Here is a 22,630-nt window from a genome sequence, read left to right on the forward strand (position 1 = left end):
CTTTTGTCAGGGTAGCCCATTCACCAATAAATATTGGTCTTCCATGGAGCCCTGAATGATGAACATATGTACATTAAATAGCAAAAGGTATATACAGAAGATGACATAATTATACAGTGTAGATACATACCAGCATATTGTACATTGCAAAGTAACATAAAAAAGTACATGCCACAGCAAGAGTTCACCAGAATGCCGAAATAACAATTAAAACGCTATTATACAGGAATGTTAAGCTAGCCCAGAATAAATTTCGTGTGTTACTTACAAATAACAACTTTGCTTAAACAATCTCTTAAATGAATATATGGAAGAAGCTGATCTAATTGAATGATCTAACCTGTTCCATTCAAGGAGGATACGATTGGGCTGCACTTGTGACAATCAGAGCGAAATCTTGGCACATGTAGATTTCCACTGTCTATTAGCCTTGTATATGATGCTCATGTACATCACTAGGCTTAACTAAGTGCACCTGAAGGTACGAAGGTGCTAAGTTATGGACGCACTGGCGACTGAACTCAAAACGTCGTGTCATCCATTTAAGACTTTTGAATAAATCAGCTAGTACTCATACAAAAACAAACAAACAAACAAACAAAAAATCAGTGTTTTGATATTCAATCGTTTCTCTTCATCAATTCAATAAAGGGTGCTAGGCCATATACTGTGGGCATTGGAGGGAGGGATCGAGTATAGGAATGTATTGCCAGTCGCAATGCTTATTTAGACTGAGGATAATGATGAAGATGCTGAAAACTTTGAAAGAGATTTCGTGAAGTTGTTGTTGATGGATTGATGACATGAAAAAAAAAATATTGATAGTGGTGGAAGATTCATTGCTTGTGGTGATATGTATACGATGGTAATACGAGTGATAATCGTGGTGATGATGATAAGATAATGATAATGATAATGAATAACATTTATATAGCGCTTAATACTGATGTTTCTAAGCGCATCAAAGATGAAATGATAGTAATGATGTTTATGGTCGTGCATGGTAATCCAATAAAAGCAATGATGGTATAGTGATGATTGGTTAATATATCAAGTGGTACCGTTGTACACATTAAGACTTGAACTGGTATCAACTGGGAACTTCAACTCGTATTAACTTATAATAGACCAGTAGCCTTCATTTGGTATCAACTGGTACAAAATGACACTTGAACTGGGGGTGTTTCATGAAACGTTTTTCCGACAACTGTTAAAAGCTACTGAAATCCTTAATTGCGTCTGATTGGCTGATAGCAAATTTGTCGGTGAAAACCTCCGACGAACTCGTTGATGAAACGCCCCCCCCCCCCCCCTGGTATCAACTAGTATACCATGCAGTAAAACTTTAACCGACAGAAACTGTTATCAACTGGTACAGTGAGGCTTGAACTGGTATTACAACTGGCCATCAGTAGACTTTTACTGGTTTCAACTGGTATAAACTCGTACCAGTATGTTTAAACTGGTATCAACTGGTACCAGTACGTTTTCAACTGGTTTCAATTAGAATTGCTCATTTTGTTACTGGAAAGTTAGAGTTACCTTGCTGGTTTCAACTGGAACCAGTTGAAACCAGTTAAGACCAGTTAAAACCAGTAACGACCAGTTAAAAATGCTGACTAGTTTCTACTGGTTTCTACTGGTTTTTTGACCTGGGAAAGGAAACCAAACCCAAAGAACAATATGGATTGAGTGAACGCAGCAACATTAGCAGTACACATCAGTGAAAGTTTGAGGAAAAATCGGACAATCAAAAGTTATTCGTTTTTATATTTTGGTGTTGTAATCACTTAATAAAGAGACTACTAGAGACCATGACGTCTTTAGTGGACAACAATGTAAAGAAAATATGAAGAGAATTCCACACCAAAAAAAAAAATCAATAAAATTACACATTCCCTCACTTAATTGATACTGACATAATTTATGTCGAGGGTAGTAATCATTCCCCCTACTTTCTGAAAGTGGTTAATCAAATGCTCTTCCATTACTCAAGAAAAGTGAAAACATGTTTGTTTTCTTTATATTTTCTTTATGTTGTTGCCCACCCCTGATGTCATGCAGCCAGTGGTTCCAACATCAAAACGTTAAAAATTTATAACTTTTGCATTGATTGCCCGCTTTTCCTTAAACTTTCAGTGATGTGTTCTACTAATGTTGCTGCTTTCACTCAATCCACATTTCTTTTTGGGTTTTGGTTTCCTTCAATGGTGGTAGAGGTGACGATGGTACGTGATGAGAAGGACTATAGGGTTGGCAATGATAAAGTGAAAATCAAAAAAAAAAAATATTGATAGAGCAATTCAAACCGTGATACTAGAACAATTTTGTACATGTATGGACTGGGAAAATGAATAGAATTTGTTGGAAATAGCACATCTTTTGATTTTTGGCCGATCCAAAATGCCCTTTTAAAGCTGATTAAATTAAACTATTTATAGAGAGATTATCGATCAAAATCGATGATTACTATAGCTCCCCCCCCCACAGTTTCTCTTCCCTCCCCCATCTTCATCTTGGATGTTATATTATTGAGAATGAAATCATATATCTTGATATACATGAACCTGAACTAAAAAGGAGCCTATACTACGGCTTTCTGAATCATCGTGAAGTCGGAGGATAAACCCAAATTAACCCAGTAGTTCATCCATGTTACCCAAGACCCAATGCCCACTTTGAATCTGATTTTGTGGGGCTTAATAAACATGATCAATGTTGATAACAATAGCAATGCTGCAGCTGTTGGCCTAAATATGATACTCTGATTATAATTTATTCCAAGCTTCAATACGATTTCCAATTTACTTTTTGCAAGATATTGATTTTAATTTAGTCCAAGCTTCAATTAGATTTCCAATTTACTTTTTGCAAGATATTGATTTTAATCTATTCCAAGCTTCAATTAGATTTCAAATTTACTTTTTGCAAGATATTGATGACAACGTCGAGTTTGCATGCATCCTAGAAACGCAAGTCTTGCGAGATACAGGAAAAGTGTCAGCAGACGGCGAACAAAACCACAGAAATACCACGTAAGCTAAGGCAAAGGCGAACGCGATGCCGATGACATGTGAAGTGGAAACCACGCACACACACACACACACACACACACACACACACACACACACACAAACACACAAACACACGCATCACATACCCATATACCCATAAACCCGTTGTTATGTTTCTGTTTGAAGGACGGCGTCCCATTCTCACGTTGTAATTTGATTCTGTAGTTAGCAGACGACCATGCCAGTGGTACTGTAGATATACAGTACAAACTCAACGCCTAGTACCTCCTTGGCCTTACCATGGAGCTACGAAACTGCCCAAGTCATGTGAAGTCCACGCACATGCGTACAAAAACCAACTTGTTCACCGATAGTCTTTGCTCAAGTGACACAATTGGCAATTTCGACGCGTTAGGGTTACGGAAAAAAAAAATCGCTACCGCGATCGGACCCGGTTATTACGTAGTGCCTGCGCCGTGACTTTTCAGATGTTCGACGCTTTAGATTTCTACTCATCGAAAATCCCAACAGCCCCATTCCCTACAAGACGATCAAACTTTCTGCAGTTCAGGGGTTTATAGAGGCAGAAGTTACTTTCCCATCCACCAAAGTCTGGTGCTAATGGTGACTCCAGTTTTCAGAATCAGAGGATCCGAGACGATGGTACAGTACCAGACGCCGCGCGCGCCCTGATGTTCCGTGCAGTGACAGGGCTGCTATGGCTAGACACTACTCACTAGTGCTGCGAAGCCTGTGTGTTGTTAGTTAGATAGGCCATCCCCATTTATTTGGGTAAGATCATATGCCAATGCACTGTCGAAAGATTAAAGCTTCATTTGGTGTGGAGTGCATGTTGGTTGGTTTTTGTTCATTCAATTTATAGCTTATAGATCTTTAAAGTTGTGACCTGTTTTGTGTCCTGGACCTTGGCCTTGGCCTCGAGACAGGAGTACTGGGTATCTAATCCAACTACCAAGCCAAGCATCAGTGCTGAGTGACTGATACTCTATCCAAAGTTTTTCAGCGTAGAATATTTATCCAGATCCAGATCCAGAAATTCTTTATTGATTTATTACTATTATTACAGTAGTTATGGGTAGACTCGGCCTAGCGGGTAAACTTGGCCCCCAGCGTGCGCATTATAATAGTTGTAACAATACATGCGCGTTGGCCCACTTGGGGGCCGAGTTTACCTGCTATGCTGAGTTTACATTACGGTACTTATTCTTGAACGAATGAATAAAGTTTTATTATTTCTTGGGATTGTCTATTATTCAACAAAACAAATCATATTGCTGTTAAAGTGAAAACATAGTTTTGGTAAGGGTTTGAGAACCCGTCTGGCACCATTTCATATTTGCTTGCAGTAATTTACATCGAAAGAGTCTAACTGTTACAAAGAAACTTACCTGGCTGACGCGATTTGCCGGCATGATGAGTCGTTTTGGAGTATTTTGAGATAAAAAATAAAAGTCGGTAAATAAACCGACTTTTAGTCCTGAAGGATCCAGACTAACTCGGTCTCGGGGGGGGGGGGGGGAAACTCGACCCTATTTCAGACAATTTACACGCAGTTCGTGATCGCCATTCTACTGTATATTTTTGATTGAACAGACGGGAAAGTGCGTGCTAATCCTGTACAAAACAAATGGACACTGCGTGGTCCTCAAGCGTATTACGCACATCACCTGAGTTGCTGAGACGCGTTGTCTTTGAAGTTGTTTATCAAGCGTCTTTGATTGTTTGTAGAGGTGCTTGATAGGAGCACACTAATTTTGCATACGCGCCAAAGAGGTTTTTTTGATGCGCGCTTTGTATCAACTCGGACCATTACTGCGAGTAGCCAGAACATGAAGAGCTATACAGGTCGCTCCCGTAGTACAACACTGTACAATCCAGAGGGACAACCAAGACAACTCGGCCTGGCGTCAAAGCAAGGCCGAGTTGTCCCCGAGTCATTTCACATTTTCGTCATTACCCATCGAATATCTTGTTATTAAAGCGTTATTCCGCACATTTCTTAGGCATACGTTCACATTTAGGAGCGAAAGTTGACAACTTTTGCAGGCGTACCAGAACTGTGTTTTGGCTTTAAACTCAAAATCTACTGCACCGTGCAATACCAACCTACCTGACAAAGTGACAGAATAATCAGCATGTTGATTGCGGTCACTCATCAGAGTCACCAGGAAGAAGAAGAAGAAGAAGAACTAAGAAGGTTCACTTCATTGGATATCTCGGCCATTTCAAGACCAATTTCATCAAGTAGAATCTACTGAAGACAAAGTAGGGAAGTGAATCGTATCTCCGGACACCTTTTTTTTTTTTTTTTTGCGGCTCTGAATTCCGTACTCAGAGGATGAAATTTCTGCCTAAAATAGCACCAGTTATTCACAAAAGTCTTGAAAATTATGAATTTGGTAAGATTATTACAATTATTGGGCCCTAATTCTGATTTTTGGACTCCAAATTCTACCCCTCTCCAAAAAGTTGTCTGTTCGCACGATGTAAAATCGCATTCTATAATTCCGGACACGATTTTCGTAATGGAATAATCAACGTCTTTTGCACTGTGTCCTTGCATCAAAATCACAATTCATACCCACGATTTCCTGTCACACATTCTTACCGAGCAGACGACAAAGAAAAAATCGGCAAATGAGACTCAACTTTCGTATTTTATGGTAAAATGTCCTAACTTGAACATTTTGCACAGTTCACAAGGTGATAAATCGACATCTTCTTCTAAATCTGACGTGAAATGTGAAGTTTTTAGCATTTTTATATTTTTATGTCGCGTTTTTTGCGATTTCGGTCCATACAATGCTCTGTGAGGCTAATCCATAAAGTCCTGCATGTATTGAATGTCATTAGAATTCTAATACACAAAAATGTGCGCATCAGGAATTACCATGCTGTCCGGTAATACGTGTAACTGTATATCTGTGAACTCGGGATCTAAGAATTACATGTTCTCTCATACATGTAAAGTGGGAGTGGTATCTACTTTAAGGCGAATAATACGACTACGCCAGTGGCCCGATGTGCTTGATATCCACGGATTTCCAGGAGTTTCGGGAAGTGTACATCCGTGGAAAACATCAGTCAAGTCATCAAGCGTCGAGTCCAGGTCATGGGGGTCAATTGTCAGCTGACAGGGTCGAATGTGTCGGTCATATGACCCCCCAGTCCGGTTAAAGTTGCAGTCTCGGTCTGGTATGTTCGGTCGGTGAGAGAAAGGGAGAGTCAAAGCCGACTCTCCCAAAACCCAATCCCACTACACATGTATTTCATAGCAGGTTTCTCATTAACCCACAGACAAACACACACAAAAAAAGAGTTGGAAACCTGCAGCCCCATCTGACCCAAAACTATCATCCCTTTACAGTTTAAAGATTGCTACATTTTCTAATTTAATGATTTATTCACGGTATACATTATAGGTAACTGGATAATACAATGGACAGCAGTTCTCCTCTCCCCTCCATACAGTATATATTCATTATCCTCTGTTTTATTTCTTTGATTTTGCTTATTATTGTATTCATTCTGTTTTTAATCTGCCGTTATTCTTCTTGCAGAGTTGCAGCAATTTACTGCAATGGTGATCTAAATTTAACAAGCTGTGCCTCTTTTACAGACCACCTTGTTTTCTGCATTTTCTTAGTCTTTTAAGCTTTGTTGCTTTGTTCATGAATTTGCTGACATTTTATTTATGAATATGAATGTACTATTTTATCCTACTGGAAGATAAAATAAACTTGAAACTTAAAATAATCACATGTTTGACTAACTATGTCTATAGCAGGGGTAGGACTTGAAGATGTGTAAACAATTCTCTTCCAGTCACTTGAAACTGCTACTTTTCTTCCTTTAAAGTGCAAATCCAGAATTATAAGAAACATATTATGACTTCACAAGCACCAAATACTTGTACATAGTTTCTGCACTTTTGAGTTTAAGTTTTTATGATTGAAGACTTATTTTGATTTTATCAACCTTCAGATCAAAGCATGACAGAAGTGTAGCTCCAGGGATCTGCACCAAAGAACAACTGAATTCAGCAGGCATGGAGCCACAGAAAAGAGGAAGGGGCCGACCAAAGAAAGTATGTGTGTCTGCAGAGAGGAATAATAGCCAGCATGGAGGAACGGAGCACCAGATAAAAGAGACAGCACCAAGAAGGAAGAGGGGTCGTCCACGAAAACTGCCAGCCCAACCATCACCCGAGGCAGAAAAGGTGACTGATGTCATATCACAGAGTGAGTATGCAGAAGAACCTTGTCAGAGCTCTAGAGATTGCGTCCCTGTCCAGTGTCACCAAACCTCGGTACCGGACGGATATGATGAACGTCCAGTAAAGCGGAAAAGAGGGAGGCCTCCAAAGTCTAAGCTCTTTTCAGAGCAAATATCCCAGAGTGACAATTTCAAAGGTATAGCCAGAGACAATGCAGATGGCAGTGATGAACCTGATCTTCATCCAGCCCAACCATCACTTGAGGCAGAAAAGGTGACTGATGTCATATCACAGAGTGAGTACGCAGAAGAACCTTGTCAGAGCTCTAGAGATTGTGTCCCTGTCCAGTGTCACCAAACCTCGGTACCGGATGGATATGATGAACGTCCAGTAAAGCGGAAAAGAGGGAGGCCTCCAAAGTCTAAGCTCTTTTCAGAGCAAATATCCCAGAGTGACAATTTTGAAGGTATAGCCAGAGACAATGCAGATGGCAGTGATGAACCTTATCTTCATCCAGCCCAACCATCACTCGAGGCAGAAAAGGTGACTGATGTCATATCACAGAGTGAGTACGCAGAAGAACCTTGTCAGAGCTCTAGAGATTGTGTCCCTGTCCAGTGTCACCAAACCTCGGTACTGGATGGATATGATGAACGTCCAGTAAAGCGGAAAAGAGGGAGGCCTCCAAAGTCTAAGCTCTTTTCAGAGCATATATCCCAGAGTGACAATTTTAAAGGTATAGCCAGAGACAGTACAGATGACAGTGATGAACCTGATCTTCGTGATGATGCAAGGTACCAGAAAAGAAAAGAAGATGGTGTCGAAGTAGCTGTCCATTGTAGAGGGGGGAGAGGTAGAGGGAGAGGAAGAGGGAGGGGGAGGGGAAGGGGCAGAGGAAGAGGAAGAGGAAGAGGGAGAGGCAGAGGCAGAACTTCAGGAAAATATAAAGAACAAGAAATCCCAGGAATATTGAGTGAGTCAATAGCAGGAAGGAGCAGAAGGAGACCAAAGTGGCTGATTGAGGATACAGGAGAAGATGACACTTTAGATGATGATGAGGAGGAGGTGATTGATGATTGGGAGGAAGATGACGCGAAAGTTTCCGTAAAACAGAAGACAAAAACATCACAAAAGAGGATCAGTTTGGGATATGACTATACAAAGAAGTTCTCCAGGTGTAATGTTAATGAGCAAGACTTCAAAGACTTTCAAAAGGAGATAGAAGAGTGGGAAAAGAGCTTTGCTGTCCATGGCTATGCAACATGTCCACTGTGCCAACTCCAGAGGAACTCCATGAAGGTCATTGTGAATCATTTCAAGAAGTGCAGGAGCATATCAGTAAGTTCTGTTAAGCCTATAATCTCCCTTTGTAGAGGCAAATACAAATTGAACTAGAAAAGCACTCTGAGAGTGCAGACCTCCGCCAAGCAGCTACTTTCCACCAATGATCTTGCTCTTCCCAAAGAGATTTTAAAAGCTCTTTGGGCTCTTCCATAGAGATCAGTGATTTCCACCCATAGGTATACATGCTGAAAAATTGCCCTTTTTCCCAATATAGAAGCCTTTGTTACGTCATAAACCCTCAGCTGCGCGGCGCGCCTCGCCCTAGCAGAAAGCAAGGCAGAAAGTGGAGCACACACTTTAGTGCGCGTATGTTTACCTCAGTTTTGCGCAGCTTGAGCTCCCAAGTTCATTGACCCTACTTGCTAAAATATCAAAAATCCTTCATAAATTTCCCCCAAATTCTCCAATCACTACCCAAATTTAATCATCTCTTACTTGTGTCATTCTCAACCTTTCCTGTAAGTTTCATTTACATCCGTGCTCAACTTTTTGAGTTATTTTGCACACAGACAAACTAACAAACAAACGGTAACGAAAACATAACCTCCTCCCTTGGCGGAGGTAACTAGATGTAGGAAGAGATAAATTGTTTGCAGTCATCTCTGCATTGTGTGAATCATGAATATTTCAGTGCAAATTCAAAATCACAAAAGTATTTAAGATATTTTGGTGATTTAAGTTGGTTCAACAGTTAATTTTCAATAATTCAATCCCAGAGTGTGTGATGATATTCATACATCTGTAAACATACTGAAGCGGCCAGAATGTCTGTCCTGCAGAGGAGACTTGTCATTACAAAGTAAATGTCCATTAATGACTTAAAATATGTTTCAAGCTGACCTAAGACGGGTCATGAATTTACTCAAGCTTTGACTCCCGTGCGAACTTAACTCGAACAGTATTGACTCGTAAGCAAACATGGAGTACAAATGTGGAAAAGTGAGTTTAACTAGCATACAGAAGCCCATTTTGATCACTATATTTCAGGAGCAGTGTTCATGTTATGTTCTGAGTGATCAAAGGTCAAGGTCAAACACTGTACTCTGGTGTAAAATGCCATTGTGATTCAGGGTTTCTGCCAGGAATTCACAATGGTTTTGATTGATATTGAGATTGACAGAATGGTGTACATGGTTAATATTGATTTGCACTGACATGAATGACAGTTTAAAGGTCATTATATTTTAGCTGGAGTTGTCTTTCCAGCCACAACTTAGATGGACAGTTCAGTTGGACTGTACTTTAGTGAGAAGAAATAAAGAAATACATTCTTGGAAAAATCAAGTTCAATATCCAAGGTCAGAGTTTAAATCAGTTCAACTTGAAAACATGTTCTGATGTGTTAGGTTGATGTAGTGTATCTATATTCAAAGAAACAATTGAACAAGCTCTTCTGTCAAAATAATGTTTTAACAATTTGTATTTTGTTTCCTTCCTATCATCTGACATCATGAAGTCTGAGGAAAGAGCAGAAATAAGTAATGACCAGTCTGAGAGCCATCGTGTGCGAGCTTTGTTGAAGACTCAGAAGCAGGTTGTCTGCCCAACAGAGGACTGCAAGCAGACTTTTGTCACTGTCTTTGGATACTTGTACCACATCAAGAGATGTGGGAAACAGGCTGAGAACAGACCCAAATTCATCTGTGACTTCTGTCCAGACAAGGTATTTTATAAGCATGGATATCATTTTGTAGCAAAGAAAAAAAAGACCAGAAGTTAAGAATGTGATTAAAAGCTGTTCTTAAATTCAATGATGTTTCAGCTCACCTTAACCAAAGGTGCAAGTGAGCTATTGTGGTCATTCATCCTCCAGCTTCCATAATGCATTGTTCTTAAACTTTCTACATTTTCATCTTCTTAAAAATCTCATCAAGGATTTTCAACAAACTTTGAACATATGAGTATCCCTAGGATGACAGGATCTAAATTTATTCAATATGAGCCCCAATGGGGGCCAACACCTCCTCCCCCCCCCCCCCAAGGAATATCTAAAAGTGTTGTTCTCTGGAATCATAAGTGATAGAGCTAAGTTAATGCTGTGAGTAAGTAGATTGGTGACTGTCATATCTAAGTTTATTCAATATGAGCCCTAATGGGGACCAACACCTCCCCCCCCGTAAGGAATATCTGAAAGTCTTGTTCTCTGGAATCATAAAGTGATAGAGCTAAGTCAGTGAGCATTGAGTAAGTAGAGTGGTGACTGTCATTTCAAGTTTCTTCAATATGAGCCCCAATGGGGGCCAACACCTTCTCCCGAAGGAATATCTGAAAGTCTTGTTCTCTGGAATCATAAAATGATCGAGCTAAGTCAATGAGCATTGAGTAAGTAGATTAGTGACTGTCATTTCAAGTTTCTTCATGGCAGATCCAGAGGTGCACCCTCATCCCCCACCTCCATCCCTCCAGGACCTGTGTTTGTGTGTGTGTATTGGGGGGGGGGGGGGCAAACTGGAACTAGGGCCCAGTTTTCAAATTTGTGTGTTCTTGAAACACATGGTCAAATTTGTCAACAGACTTACTTGGTAGGCTTTATTGCTAGTCTGGTGAAAGAATATATTTGTACAAATGAGCATCATGCCCCCCCCCCCCCCCCCCCACCCATAGTGACTACAGAGCCCTTAAACTAGAGAATCTTTGAAAACAAAGTCTATAAAATCAGAAGTACTCTCAGTAGATATATTAGAAAATGTATTTTCAAATCTGACATAGGGGCCATTTTTCGCATTTTGATTCCCTTTTTTAAAATGCATAGTCAAATTATCTACAGGGGAAACTCGGTATAACGAACACTGCTATAACGAGATATCGGTTATTACGAGGAAATTTTCCCGGTCCCAAATTTCCTTCCACACAAGTCTATGTGAAATGCTACTCTTGTAGCGAGATCGGCTATAACGAAATAACTGCTATAACGAGATAATTTTTGTGATTTCCAAACAAAGAAAAACATAGCCAATCAAACCTGACATAGCGAGGTAAAGCAAAATGTCTTCGGGTAAAGCTTTACTTCGCCTGTGCTATCATGTTCCGAGATTGTAAAGCTCGATGCGCCAAAAACTGTCTTGTACACACATATTTTCTTCAGTTCACTCTACAGCTAGCACCGCATGTTGTACGTGTATACGAAATGTGTGTGTGTGTGATACATGCAGAAATTGTGGTGGGACGGCTGTATACATGACATCATCATGACGTTTAGCAAGTGTGAGGCAATCTGATGCTGTGATTGGCTTTCTACGTAGGGAATTCCCCATCTTCACACACATGCAGTCATAATGTACATACAGAATGTGTCACACACACAGACACACAGCATTGTGCAGACCATATTCAAGCTTTCCACACACAACACACACCCATACCATAACCACACACCAATCCACAGGCGATCTTCACACAATCGCAAGCTATATAGATTTACAAATTCAAACATCTACAATTAATATGAAAAACATTCTTGATATCGGATTTCATTGGCGAAAAAACATCTTTTTACCTATAAAGGTGAGTAAGTACCTCACACTCATTACCAAGTTAGCAGTATTGATTGAAAAATGATGGGTAGTCCCACATGTGCAAATTAATGTCTTTATGTTATGCTTTCTTTTATGCCTACTGATATAACGAGATATCGGCTATAACGAGGAAAACGACTCGGTCCCGACCATCTCGTTATATCGAGTTTCCACTGTACAAATATTCCAGGTATGATTGCCAATGTGATAGAACAAATGTAACCATGCATCACAAAACGAACAAAAAGTCGCACACACTGATTTTGTGTGAGGACTGAAAATAGGTGAAATGGGTCAACCTAGCCGATCTAGACTTTTTCATATTTTCTGAAAGAGCAAGTCTTCTTCTACATTATGCTAAAATTCGGGATCATAAAATGGGCAGGAAAGTGTGTTTTTAAGTAGTTTATCTCGAACATTTTTTGGTAGAATAGTGTGATTAGGTGGGGACTGTGTCTTTAGAGTCCCTGTTTCATTTCTTAAAAACCTTGTACACACTCTTCACTTTCAACTCTATAACTTTTGACAGGATGATGCTAGAGCTTGGAAAATTGGAATTGATTATGGACAGAATGTGTTGATAAGGCATGCTCAATTTCAATGTAATCTGATAATCCCTTCATTGTTGTTACTCCAGTGGTTTACATCTTGTTTTTTGTCGCATTCATCTCACAGCCAGCATGGCTTGGTAAAGATTAAGCGCTTGATTAGACACTGTACTTCCTCTTTTCTCAGTTCATACTTTTCCCGAGTGTGTGCTTTCTTTCCAATATTTAGATAGGTTAGGAAAGTCCATTTGATTTGAGTTATACATCATTTTAAAGCTTAAAGTCTGCTCTTTCGGAATATGCTCTTAACTAAAATTTCATGTCTGGTGACTTTTTGGCTGTTTTTTTTTTTGTGATGCAGGGTCACAAATGGAAGCCATATCCCCTGGACGCCACAAGGCCCCAAAGTTATATGTTCTTCTTACTTAATAGTCTACAAGAATGTGTGGAATGTAAACTGTTGATGATCAGATGATTGCTGGAGCCACTGGGTCTCTTATTTTATCTATTTATTTATATATATATTTTTAGATTACAACATTGTTCTGTGAATTACAGCTGTATGTGGTACATGCATTGTTTATATCACTACATTGTACATGTTTGAGAGACAATCGGTGACCAGCAAAATGTGGCAGTTTGTGGAGACATATACATATATGACTACTTCTACTTCTTTTTGGTTGAGGACTCTTTGCTATACCACTCTGTGACTCAGCTTTACCACATTATCTCTCCAGAAACTACTGATATTGATGTGAATGGCATACTTGGTACCCTAGTGACTGCATGGCCACAGCTGATGCAGTTTCCTGTGTTTGCCTGTCACCTGGTGTCTAATTTTGTTGAGAATATGTTCGTCTCTGAATGGGCATTATCATATGTACATGCATCAGTTGCAAATTAAGTGTTACCAGAGCTTTAACTCGGCTATCCAACAATGCTAGCAGACCTTTTTTTATGCCTCCGCCACGAAGTGGTGCCGGAGGCATTATGTTTTCGGGTCGTCCGTCCGTCCGTCCGTCTGTCTGTCCGTACGTCCGTCCTTTCGTCCGTCCGTAATGAATTTTGTGGACAGGGTAACTATCAAAACCTTTTGAGGTATCCTAATGAAACTTGGCATGTATGTGTATTAGGGGGTGAAGTTGTGCCTATCAACTTTTGGGTGCACATGCTCAAGGTCAAAGGTCAAAAGGTCAAGGTCAAATACATAAAATCTCACTATTTTCACCATATCTATGCAATGCCTGAAGATACTTTCTTGAAACTTAGTATATACATGTAGTAACCAATTGAGATTCTCTGGTGAAAGTTTGGGTCATGAGGTCAAAGGTCAAATGTCAAATGGTCAAGTAAAAATATTAAAACTTCACCTTTTTTTCTCTGTACCTTGGAAATTGTTCAAGGTATCTTCATGGAACATAGTATATATACATGTACTGACTGGCAGTGAATATCTAAAGAATTTAGGGTTCATGGGGTCAAAGGTCAGGGGTCAAAGGTCAAGGCAACACTTCAAAATTTTACTATTTCCCTCATGTTTATGCAATGCCAGCAGGATTTTTTTTTTACACTTGGTGTATGCATGTATAACCTAATAGAGATTCTCTGGAAATGTTTTTTCTTTTGTTTTTGCCTCAAACAAAGGTCAAAGATAAAAATGAAAGTGCTGAACTAAGTTTTTCCTCCATATCTCAGAAGTGGCTCAAGATATCTTGAAACGTACTACATATTTATGCATGTTCTGCCTGACAGTGATTATCTTATGAATTTTAGGGTCAAAGGCCAGATGAAAATGGTAGCAATTTACTATTCAATACAGAAATTGCACTTTTTCTCCATACCTTGAAAATTACTCAATGCATAAACGTATGAATGGGTCAAAGTCAAGTTAAAGTCCTTAATCCCCATATTAATGCTCTCCTATTCATCCAATTAAACCTAGGTCAAGGAAGGTAAACATTCAACACATTTGTGACAAACTTGTCCTTTTAATATTTTGCCAATTTTGTGAAAATGTAATCACACATTGTCCACATGTACTATCTAGACCTATTAGGAGAATCATGCATTATGGCGGAGGCATACCAGTCGCCATAGCGACATTTCTACTTTTTTTTTTGCGTAGCAGCCACCTCATGGTTCCATGACGTTTGCTCCTGTAACAATTGCTCCCATGAAATATCTGTATGCTACGTCAAACAAAATTTCTACCCACAAGCATTACCCTAACCCTAATCCTCACATCAACACTAAATATAAAACCTTATCACAATCCTAACCCTAACCATAAGTCCTTGGAGAAAATAAGACTGGAGCAATTGTCGCAGGAGCTAATGTTGTGTCACCCCTCATCACACACACAATAAGATCCCCAGTTCAAAGAAAAAGTAACCAAAATTAAAAGTTATATTCACACTGTAAACTTACTGTGAATACTTGCAACCTCTTTGCAATTGATTTACATGAGACACTGAATTGTAGATTCTAGCATTTGCTTATAATGAGGGTTAGTGTGCCGTTCTATCAACTTTGTTGTTAATGGCTCTGCATAACGTGGTATCTTTTCTTCAAGGTTATAAGTTGTCTTTTGAAATTACAACAAATGTTGTGTTATGGGCAGAAAATTTACTTCTCAAGAGCTGTTATGTGGAGTTGTAGGGAGATGATAATTTTTTAAAACAGAACAAAATCATAGGAGGTGTGATTGGTCACACTACTCTTTGTTTGCCAAAGTCTGTTCAGGAAATTTACTTGTATCATACTTCAACTCCTGCTTCTTTATTTTCCCCACTAGATATACAATTCCAAGCCTGGCCTGGCCATTCACATTCGGCTATACCACAGTGAACCACAGCCAAGCACAAGCACAAATGATCCTATGGCTGAGAGCTTTGATCCATGTCGACCCAGAAAGTCAGCCCTGAAGTAAGGTGCCATTAAGTTGTCTAGAATCAAGTAGGATTTACAATGCAATATGTGCAATATTCAACAAAAGTTGAATTTGTGAGGGGAAGTTTGTCTGATGCCTTTGTCAGATATGTTGTACAACTGTATATGAGCCCTGCGTGATACATACCAGTAGTTTGTTTGGAAACAATGTAATTTTGGTTATATCCTCACAAGAATGGATGATGTTTTCTTGTAAAGCTGCATGGAAGGATGACAGAAATTTGTGTCTATGTGTCTTTCTGTCTCTCTGCCACCCCTCTTTCACTTGTTTTCCTGCAAAACTTTTGTCCAAATATGTTTTAGAACCCTTCTATAAAGTTTCCAGTACTCAGCTAGTGTAATTAGGATAATGTTTACATTGGACTGTGATATTTCAGAATGTGTTTGTGGGGTTGTATCATAGTGTCGTTTGTTTTGTTTTTTTTTAAGAGAGCTGCAAACTAGTATTCAAGATAGATCATTAGAGATTCAGGTTGGAAAAATGGTTTGATATAAAATGTATAATACACAACAGGTAAATGTGTGTGTAAAATTGACACTGGAAATTTAATTGATTACAATTTGGCATGATACATGTAAGGTGAAAGTAGAAGCCAAGTAAATCTATATTATTTTTAAGTACAAGATGAAAAAGTGAGATGATTGGATAATCTCTATAGGGCAAGTTTTGGGCTTTCTATGCAGCCATTTCCACCAAGGAACAAATGTCAAAAGACTTTCTGGTGTCAAATTCAACTGAGTTGATTGTCATGCCTTATTATAAAATGGGTTCAAGAATGTAGCCAATAGGAAGCGCTGAAATGAGACACACCTCCTTCCTTTACTTCAGTACAATTGCACTGCCTGTAATCCTATGGTAGATTGCCGATCGTCTGTGCGCGCGGCGGCTCCTTTGATGAATTGCATGCATACGCGTACGCGCTGTCAATCCTGTAAACAACTTCTAGTTCGGGCTGCCGGCCGGCCGGCCTGTCTTCCCTTGTGCATAACATATGTGGCGTACGTACGTATACTGTACCGTACTATACGTACACTTTGTACAGTACAGTAGACCAAGCGTTATGGGACCGGACGCGTACATGGAGTCACTTTGAAGAGCAAATCCAACGATTTAGCAGGTTAATTCTCACGCCGTTTTCAGAGTATGTTGTCTAGTAGGCCTATATGAGGAGTCTATATCAAGTCTTTAAGGTAAAGGGTGCATATTCTATGTAAAATAAGTAAGTTTTCATGCGGGTGTCCGGAAACCCAACCCCCCATTATACTTATACTGTATGTGCGGGACTTCCGCGAGTGCGACGTGCGTAAAAGTTTGGGACGAACATCTTCGGACGTCTTGACCCACAAAGGTACGTGAAAAACGCTGAAAAATGATGTTAGTTTTCGAATTTTCGACCCATTTTATAAAACAAATGATGCACAGGATTATTTCGTGGCGTTACTAACGCACTCTATCCTGTGCATCATTTGTATATTATATCCTCCGAACAGAGTTCGGAGGATACTATGGATTTGGCCTTGTTGCGCCGCGTCCGCATCCGCGTCTGCGTCCGCCGCAGAGATTTTCTTGTGAGCGCTCTACTGGCTGCAGTTCTTCTTCGATCATCTTCAAATTTGGCATGAAGTGGTATTATGGTAAAATGAAGACGCCTATTGTTTTTAGTGATGGCGCCCTCGCTTGTTCCATCTTTATACATGAATAGGTAAATTTAACAGGGTCTGCTTGTGTGTGCGAAACTGACCTTGTTTCTTGACCGATTTTTTTTCAAATTTTAGTCAAATCTATACACCTATACCTATTCATAATGCTGCCCTCACTGTTCCACCTTTTGCAGGGTCGAAGGTCACCCTGATCATGTCAAAATTTGCAAAAGTGCTTATTTATGCAATAACTTGATTGTTACTCAACGGATTTTATTCAGACTTCCCTTGCTTTGCTAAGGAGGTGTATGGGTGGTCATTCTACATGAAGGACACAACAGTTTGAGGTGACGGCGCCCTCAGTGTTCCGACTTGGATGCCAATGCTCATTTCTTGTGTGTGCTCTATCAGCCACATTTCTTATCAGATTTTCTTCAAATTTGGCAAAAAGGCGCATTGTAGTGAAATGAAGATGCCTGTATTGTTTTTGGTGGTGGCACCCTCGCTTGTTCCGCCTTTATACATGAAAAGGTAAATTTAACAGGGTCTGCTTGTGTGTGCGATGCTGGCTTTGTTTTTTGACCGATTTTTTTTTTCAAATTTGGTATGTAAATGTATCATAGTCAAATCTATACACCTACACCTATTGATAATGCTGCCCTCACTGTCCACCTTTTATAGGGTCAAAGGTCACCCTGATCATGTCATATTCCTTGTATGTGCTATATACTAGCCTCATTTCTCTTTGGATTTTATTGCATCCTGCGACAGTTGTCATATACAACATTCTGGCCTAAAAAGTAATCCAGATGGGGTATGGGAGACGGGTTCGGGGGATACATGTTTATGTAATCTGATGTCTGTAGTATTTGTACAAGAATTAGATCCTTTTAGAGTGCTGTGAAACAAAATTTTATAACGGAATGAATGATAGTCCACATTCAAAACATTATCAGTATGTGAATGATTTTTGTTAAGAAGGGTCAATTAAGATAAAGCATTTCAAACATTGCTGAAAAGGCCAGTCTGTGTTCTAAAGTTGTGTTTGCAGTGATTGCTATTGATCATACTATTGCACCATGACAGCACTTCACCTTGAGAATGGTAATTTCATGATTTCCTTTGCCTTCTTCAGGGCCATAGATAAAGTGAAGCGTCTGACAGATGACATCATGGACTCCAAAGATGGTCAAGACAGTCACAATAGAAAAGGCTTGCATGTGAGTTTGATAGTACACAGCTTCATGCTGTATATACCTTGATTGTTCTGAGGATGCTTAAAAGAAAATGCTATAATGGCTCTCATGATGATAACTATACACGGTATTATATGTATTTATTCATGTTGGTCATTTTAGTTCATATTTAGGCCACTCATATCATCTCACACAGAAGATTTTGTTGTGATTTTTTTTTTTTTTTTTTTTTTTTTTTTTTTTTAGGAGAGGTAACTGTGCAAATATGGCTTCCAACTATGGAAGTCAATAAAAAGTGATTTTTCATGAAAATTACACTTTCCATCAACTTGATGCTGACATATGTTAGTGGTAGCACTTATTCCCCCTGCCTTGTGAAAGCGATTAGTCAAGTACTCTTTCATTTTGCTAGAAAAGTGAATTTTTTGTGGAATTCCTTTTATATTTTCTTTATAGTGTTGTCCACTCATACGTCATAACCTCTAGTAGTCTCCTCATCCAGCGGTTCCAACACCAAAACTTTAAAAATTCCTAACTTTTGCATCGATTGTCTGATTTTCCTCAAACTTTCACTGATGTGTTCTACTATTGTTAATGCTTTTACTAAATCCTCATTTCTCTTTGGGTTTGCATTCCCTTTAATTGCAATATTCTGTAAAATTATGTGCTTAAAGTCTGTTAGCCAATGAATGTATCTACCCTCAGAACAGAAAATGTTCTGTTTAAGTATCTCTCTCTGTCTGACTGGCAGGCCTCTTGCATAAGAGGCCAAAGATTATGCCATTTCTAAATAATCCCTGTTTGCAATACTTTCATACGCATGTCATTTGTATTTATATACAGGATCTTTATAGAGTAAGAAAGTCGGGATCTACTCCTTCCCGTGACTTGGTTGATAAATGGAATGAAGGCCTGAAGCAGAGCCCCCCAGAGCTGCCAAAGTGCCCCTTCTGTGCCAAATGTGTCAAGGCAGTCCTGATGATGACTGTTCACTACAAAGGATGCACACAGGTACTTTTTATCATCTCTCTGTCGTGAAGAGTTGGAGGCATTATGTTTTTTGGTTGTCCATCTGTCCAGCTGTCCATCCCACATCTCAATGTCATGATTTAAGAAAAAACACCTTTATTATTTTTTTGTAGCTTGTCTATATATGCATCATGAGGTGAAGATGGGTTGATTAGATTATTATCTAAATCTGTGAAGTTCAACTTTTAAAGTTTATTGAATATCAGGTAAAGTGGCATTTTCAGCTGTTATTTAATCTAGGAGTGTTCAGTGGTTATGATTCTAATGTCTCGAGATGAAGATTGTTCTAATCCAGAACCTGTATCATTCCCTTTGCATGGCACTGTGACAGAATCCTCATCATGGAAAGAAGACATACACCTGCTCTGTGTGTGACACAGTACTGAAGACACTCCCTCAAATCAAGAAGCACATCATGCAGAAGCATAGCAAGGTAACAACGAATGTTTCCTCAACATTAATTGAAGCTTAACCCTTCCAACTCCATTACTCCCTTCAGTAATATCCTAGAAGACTGCTGCAATCTATCAGTTCCTTGGAAATATTGTAGATTTTGTTCTCTTTTCTTTTTTTATGCCTCCGCCACGTAGTGGTGCCGGAGGCATTATGTTTTCGGGTTGTCCGTCCGTCCGTCCGTACGTCCGTACGTACGTCCGTACGTCCGTACGTACGTCCGTCCGCTTTCGTTTACGCGATAACTTGAGTAATATTTACTGGAATTTTACCAAACTTGGTCCAAGTATGAAGTACCAAACTTTCTTGGAGGATGATGTATGATGGGACAATTACTTGATTAGTTTTTCAGTGAAATCGGACAGAGGTCAAAGGTCAAAGATCAAGGTCAAATCCTAAAATTTATCTGTTTACGTGATAACTCAAAACTGGATGAAGCAGCTTTCACCAAACTTGGTCCAAGGATGATGTATGATGGGACAATTAGTTGAGTAGATTTTAGTGACATTGACAAGAGGTCAAAGGTCAAAAGGTCAAGGTCAAATGCTAAAAATGTTGCTATTTCCCCCAGATCTATGCAATGCCCGCAGTTATTTTCTTGAAACTTAGTGTAGACATGTACTACTGCATAAAGATTCTCCAGAGAGAGTTTCATGTCATAAGGTCAAAGGTCAAAAGGTCAAAGGTTAGGTGAAAATGTTGCAATATCACATTTCTCACAAATGGTTCAATGTATCTTCATGGAACTTGGTACATATGCATGTACTGACTGGCAGGGATTATCTAGGGAATTTAGGGGTCATGGGTCAATAGTCAGGGGTCAAAGGTCAAGGTCAACTCCTCAAAATGTTACTATTTCCCTCATATATGCAATAATTGCATTATTAGTTTTAAAATTTAATATATGTACATGTATTACTTAATGGAGATTCTCTTGGAAGTTTCCAGCCAGAAGGTCAAAGGTCAAAGGTTAAGGGTCACAGGTTAGGTTTAAATGAAAAAAAAAGATATATTTTGTACTGTAATTACACTCTTTCTTCATACCTTGAAAATTATTCTCAATGCATAAACTTATAATAAGGTCGGTCAGAAGTCAAGTAAAAATTTTCAATTCCCCAAATATGTGTACCTGTACTCTTAAATAGACAATTATAGCAAACCCAGTTCGTGGAAAGTGAACATTCAAGATATTTCTGATAAACCTGTTATTTCGATATTTTGCCAGTTATGTGAAACTGTCATCACACATTGTGAAGACATTGTACTATACACCTATTGGGAGAATCATGCATTATTTTTTTTTTTTTTTTTGGTCTTGTCGTCATCAATTAAATTGGGGTGTGTGAATTTCACTACATATCTTGTATTTGGAGAAAGACTAAATGGGACTGATTGAATTCATTTGTGCGCAGATCGAGGTACAACATTTACACAAATTTCATGTGAGAAGAAAAACAGGAACTTTAATTTCCTGAAATTTGATGCAAATTTAGGGTTTGGCAATAAATTTGGCAATTTCAGAGGCTTTTGATAATCCTGCAACTGAAACTTTTTCATATGGACAACAGGATGCACAAAATAAAAGAGATTTTTAAAGAAACTTGATCTTGTAATGTATAAAGACTTTACCAAACATGTGGTTTCTGGGACTTGAAATGTTTACAGTCATATTCAGGATTAAGCCAAGTGATCACCCTGAGAATGAACTTTTGGAATAAACTTTGGAGCAAATACTACATGTCTTATTCTGTTAGTTAGATCTATAAGATGATGAGTATGGTTTAATTGCAATATTTTTGTAGTTCCCATTGGTATATCAATGAAAGTTTTGAGCGTGTCTGCAAATGTATATTTTAGCATACCTTTCACAGTTTTTGCTCAATAGCTGTGGAGATGTAGCTGCATTATACCACACTCGTACACCTCTTTTGTTTGTTGCATTCCTTTTAATCATGATAAGTGAAACATGCATGAGACGTGGATGAGAGTAAATTGCATTTGTTTTTAATGATTGCTTATGCAATATGTTTACAGACCTGTAAACTTTGGGACTTATCCATAACGTGCAATATCCACATAGACTGTATTATAGTAGTGTCTGAAATGATTGTGACATTTTTACTTATGTGCAGAAGTCCATCTTTTTGAAATTTTCATTAGCAAGAGTTAATGAAGTGTAATGTTCAATTCAAAATTTAACATTTCTTGTTTCATGCAAAATTGTGTCTTTTCATGTGTTAGCAATCAATCCTCTCAAAATATAAAGGTTTGATAAGTATCTGTGTTATTGTTTCATTTATTCAAAAAGATGTCACAGAATGTTGATAAAGCACCTTTACTAAAGAAAAGTCGAAATATGTGTAATTGAATTTATATTTTGTTTTATCAATATTCTGTCTTACTGTCTAAGTCAAGCTAAAAGCAAATGTAGCAAATGAAATACATCACACTTTCTATTTAGTTGCTTTTGACTTGCTGGTTGCTATTCAGGAGTATGAAGCACACACCACTAAAAAGAGTACTAAAGGTTCAGACTCTTCTTCAGGGGATGATTGGCAGGATGGGACTGAAGAAGATGAGGAGGAATACCAGGATGAGGATGAAGATGAAGAAGATGAAAACTATGGCATTTTCAAGGCCAAGGAACAGGGAAGAAGACCTGGTACATGTAACTACCAAAACTATGAAAAATTGTTATGCA

General features: G+C 38.8%; 1 protein-coding gene across 1 annotated transcript in view; it reads left to right on the forward strand.

The window, feature by feature from the left end:
• Positions 1–3,471: 3,471 nt before the first annotated feature.
• LOC139731403 (uncharacterized) overlaps positions 3,472–22,630 on the forward strand; it is a 43,754-nt gene continuing 24,595 nt past the window's right edge. Inside the window, exons 1-8 of the mRNA XM_071642291.1 lie at positions 3,472–3,677; positions 7,020–8,589; positions 10,052–10,258; positions 15,456–15,586; positions 18,387–18,471; positions 19,291–19,458; positions 19,808–19,909; positions 22,420–22,591. Coding sequence (XP_071498392.1) covers positions 7,084–8,589; positions 10,052–10,258; positions 15,456–15,586; positions 18,387–18,471; positions 19,291–19,458; positions 19,808–19,909; positions 22,420–22,591 — 2,371 coding nt within the window. The 5' untranslated portion in view covers positions 3,472–3,677; positions 7,020–7,083. The remainder of the gene's footprint in view (positions 3,678–7,019; positions 8,590–10,051; positions 10,259–15,455; positions 15,587–18,386; positions 18,472–19,290; positions 19,459–19,807; positions 19,910–22,419; positions 22,592–22,630) is intronic.

Source organism: Diadema antillarum, unplaced genomic scaffold (genome assembly GCF_040938485.1).
Source record: "Diadema antillarum isolate AM-2024a unplaced genomic scaffold, OU_Dant_1.0 seq00000369_RagTag, whole genome shotgun sequence".
NCBI classification, from domain to species: domain Eukaryota; kingdom Metazoa; phylum Echinodermata; class Echinoidea; order Diadematoida; family Diadematidae; genus Diadema; species Diadema antillarum.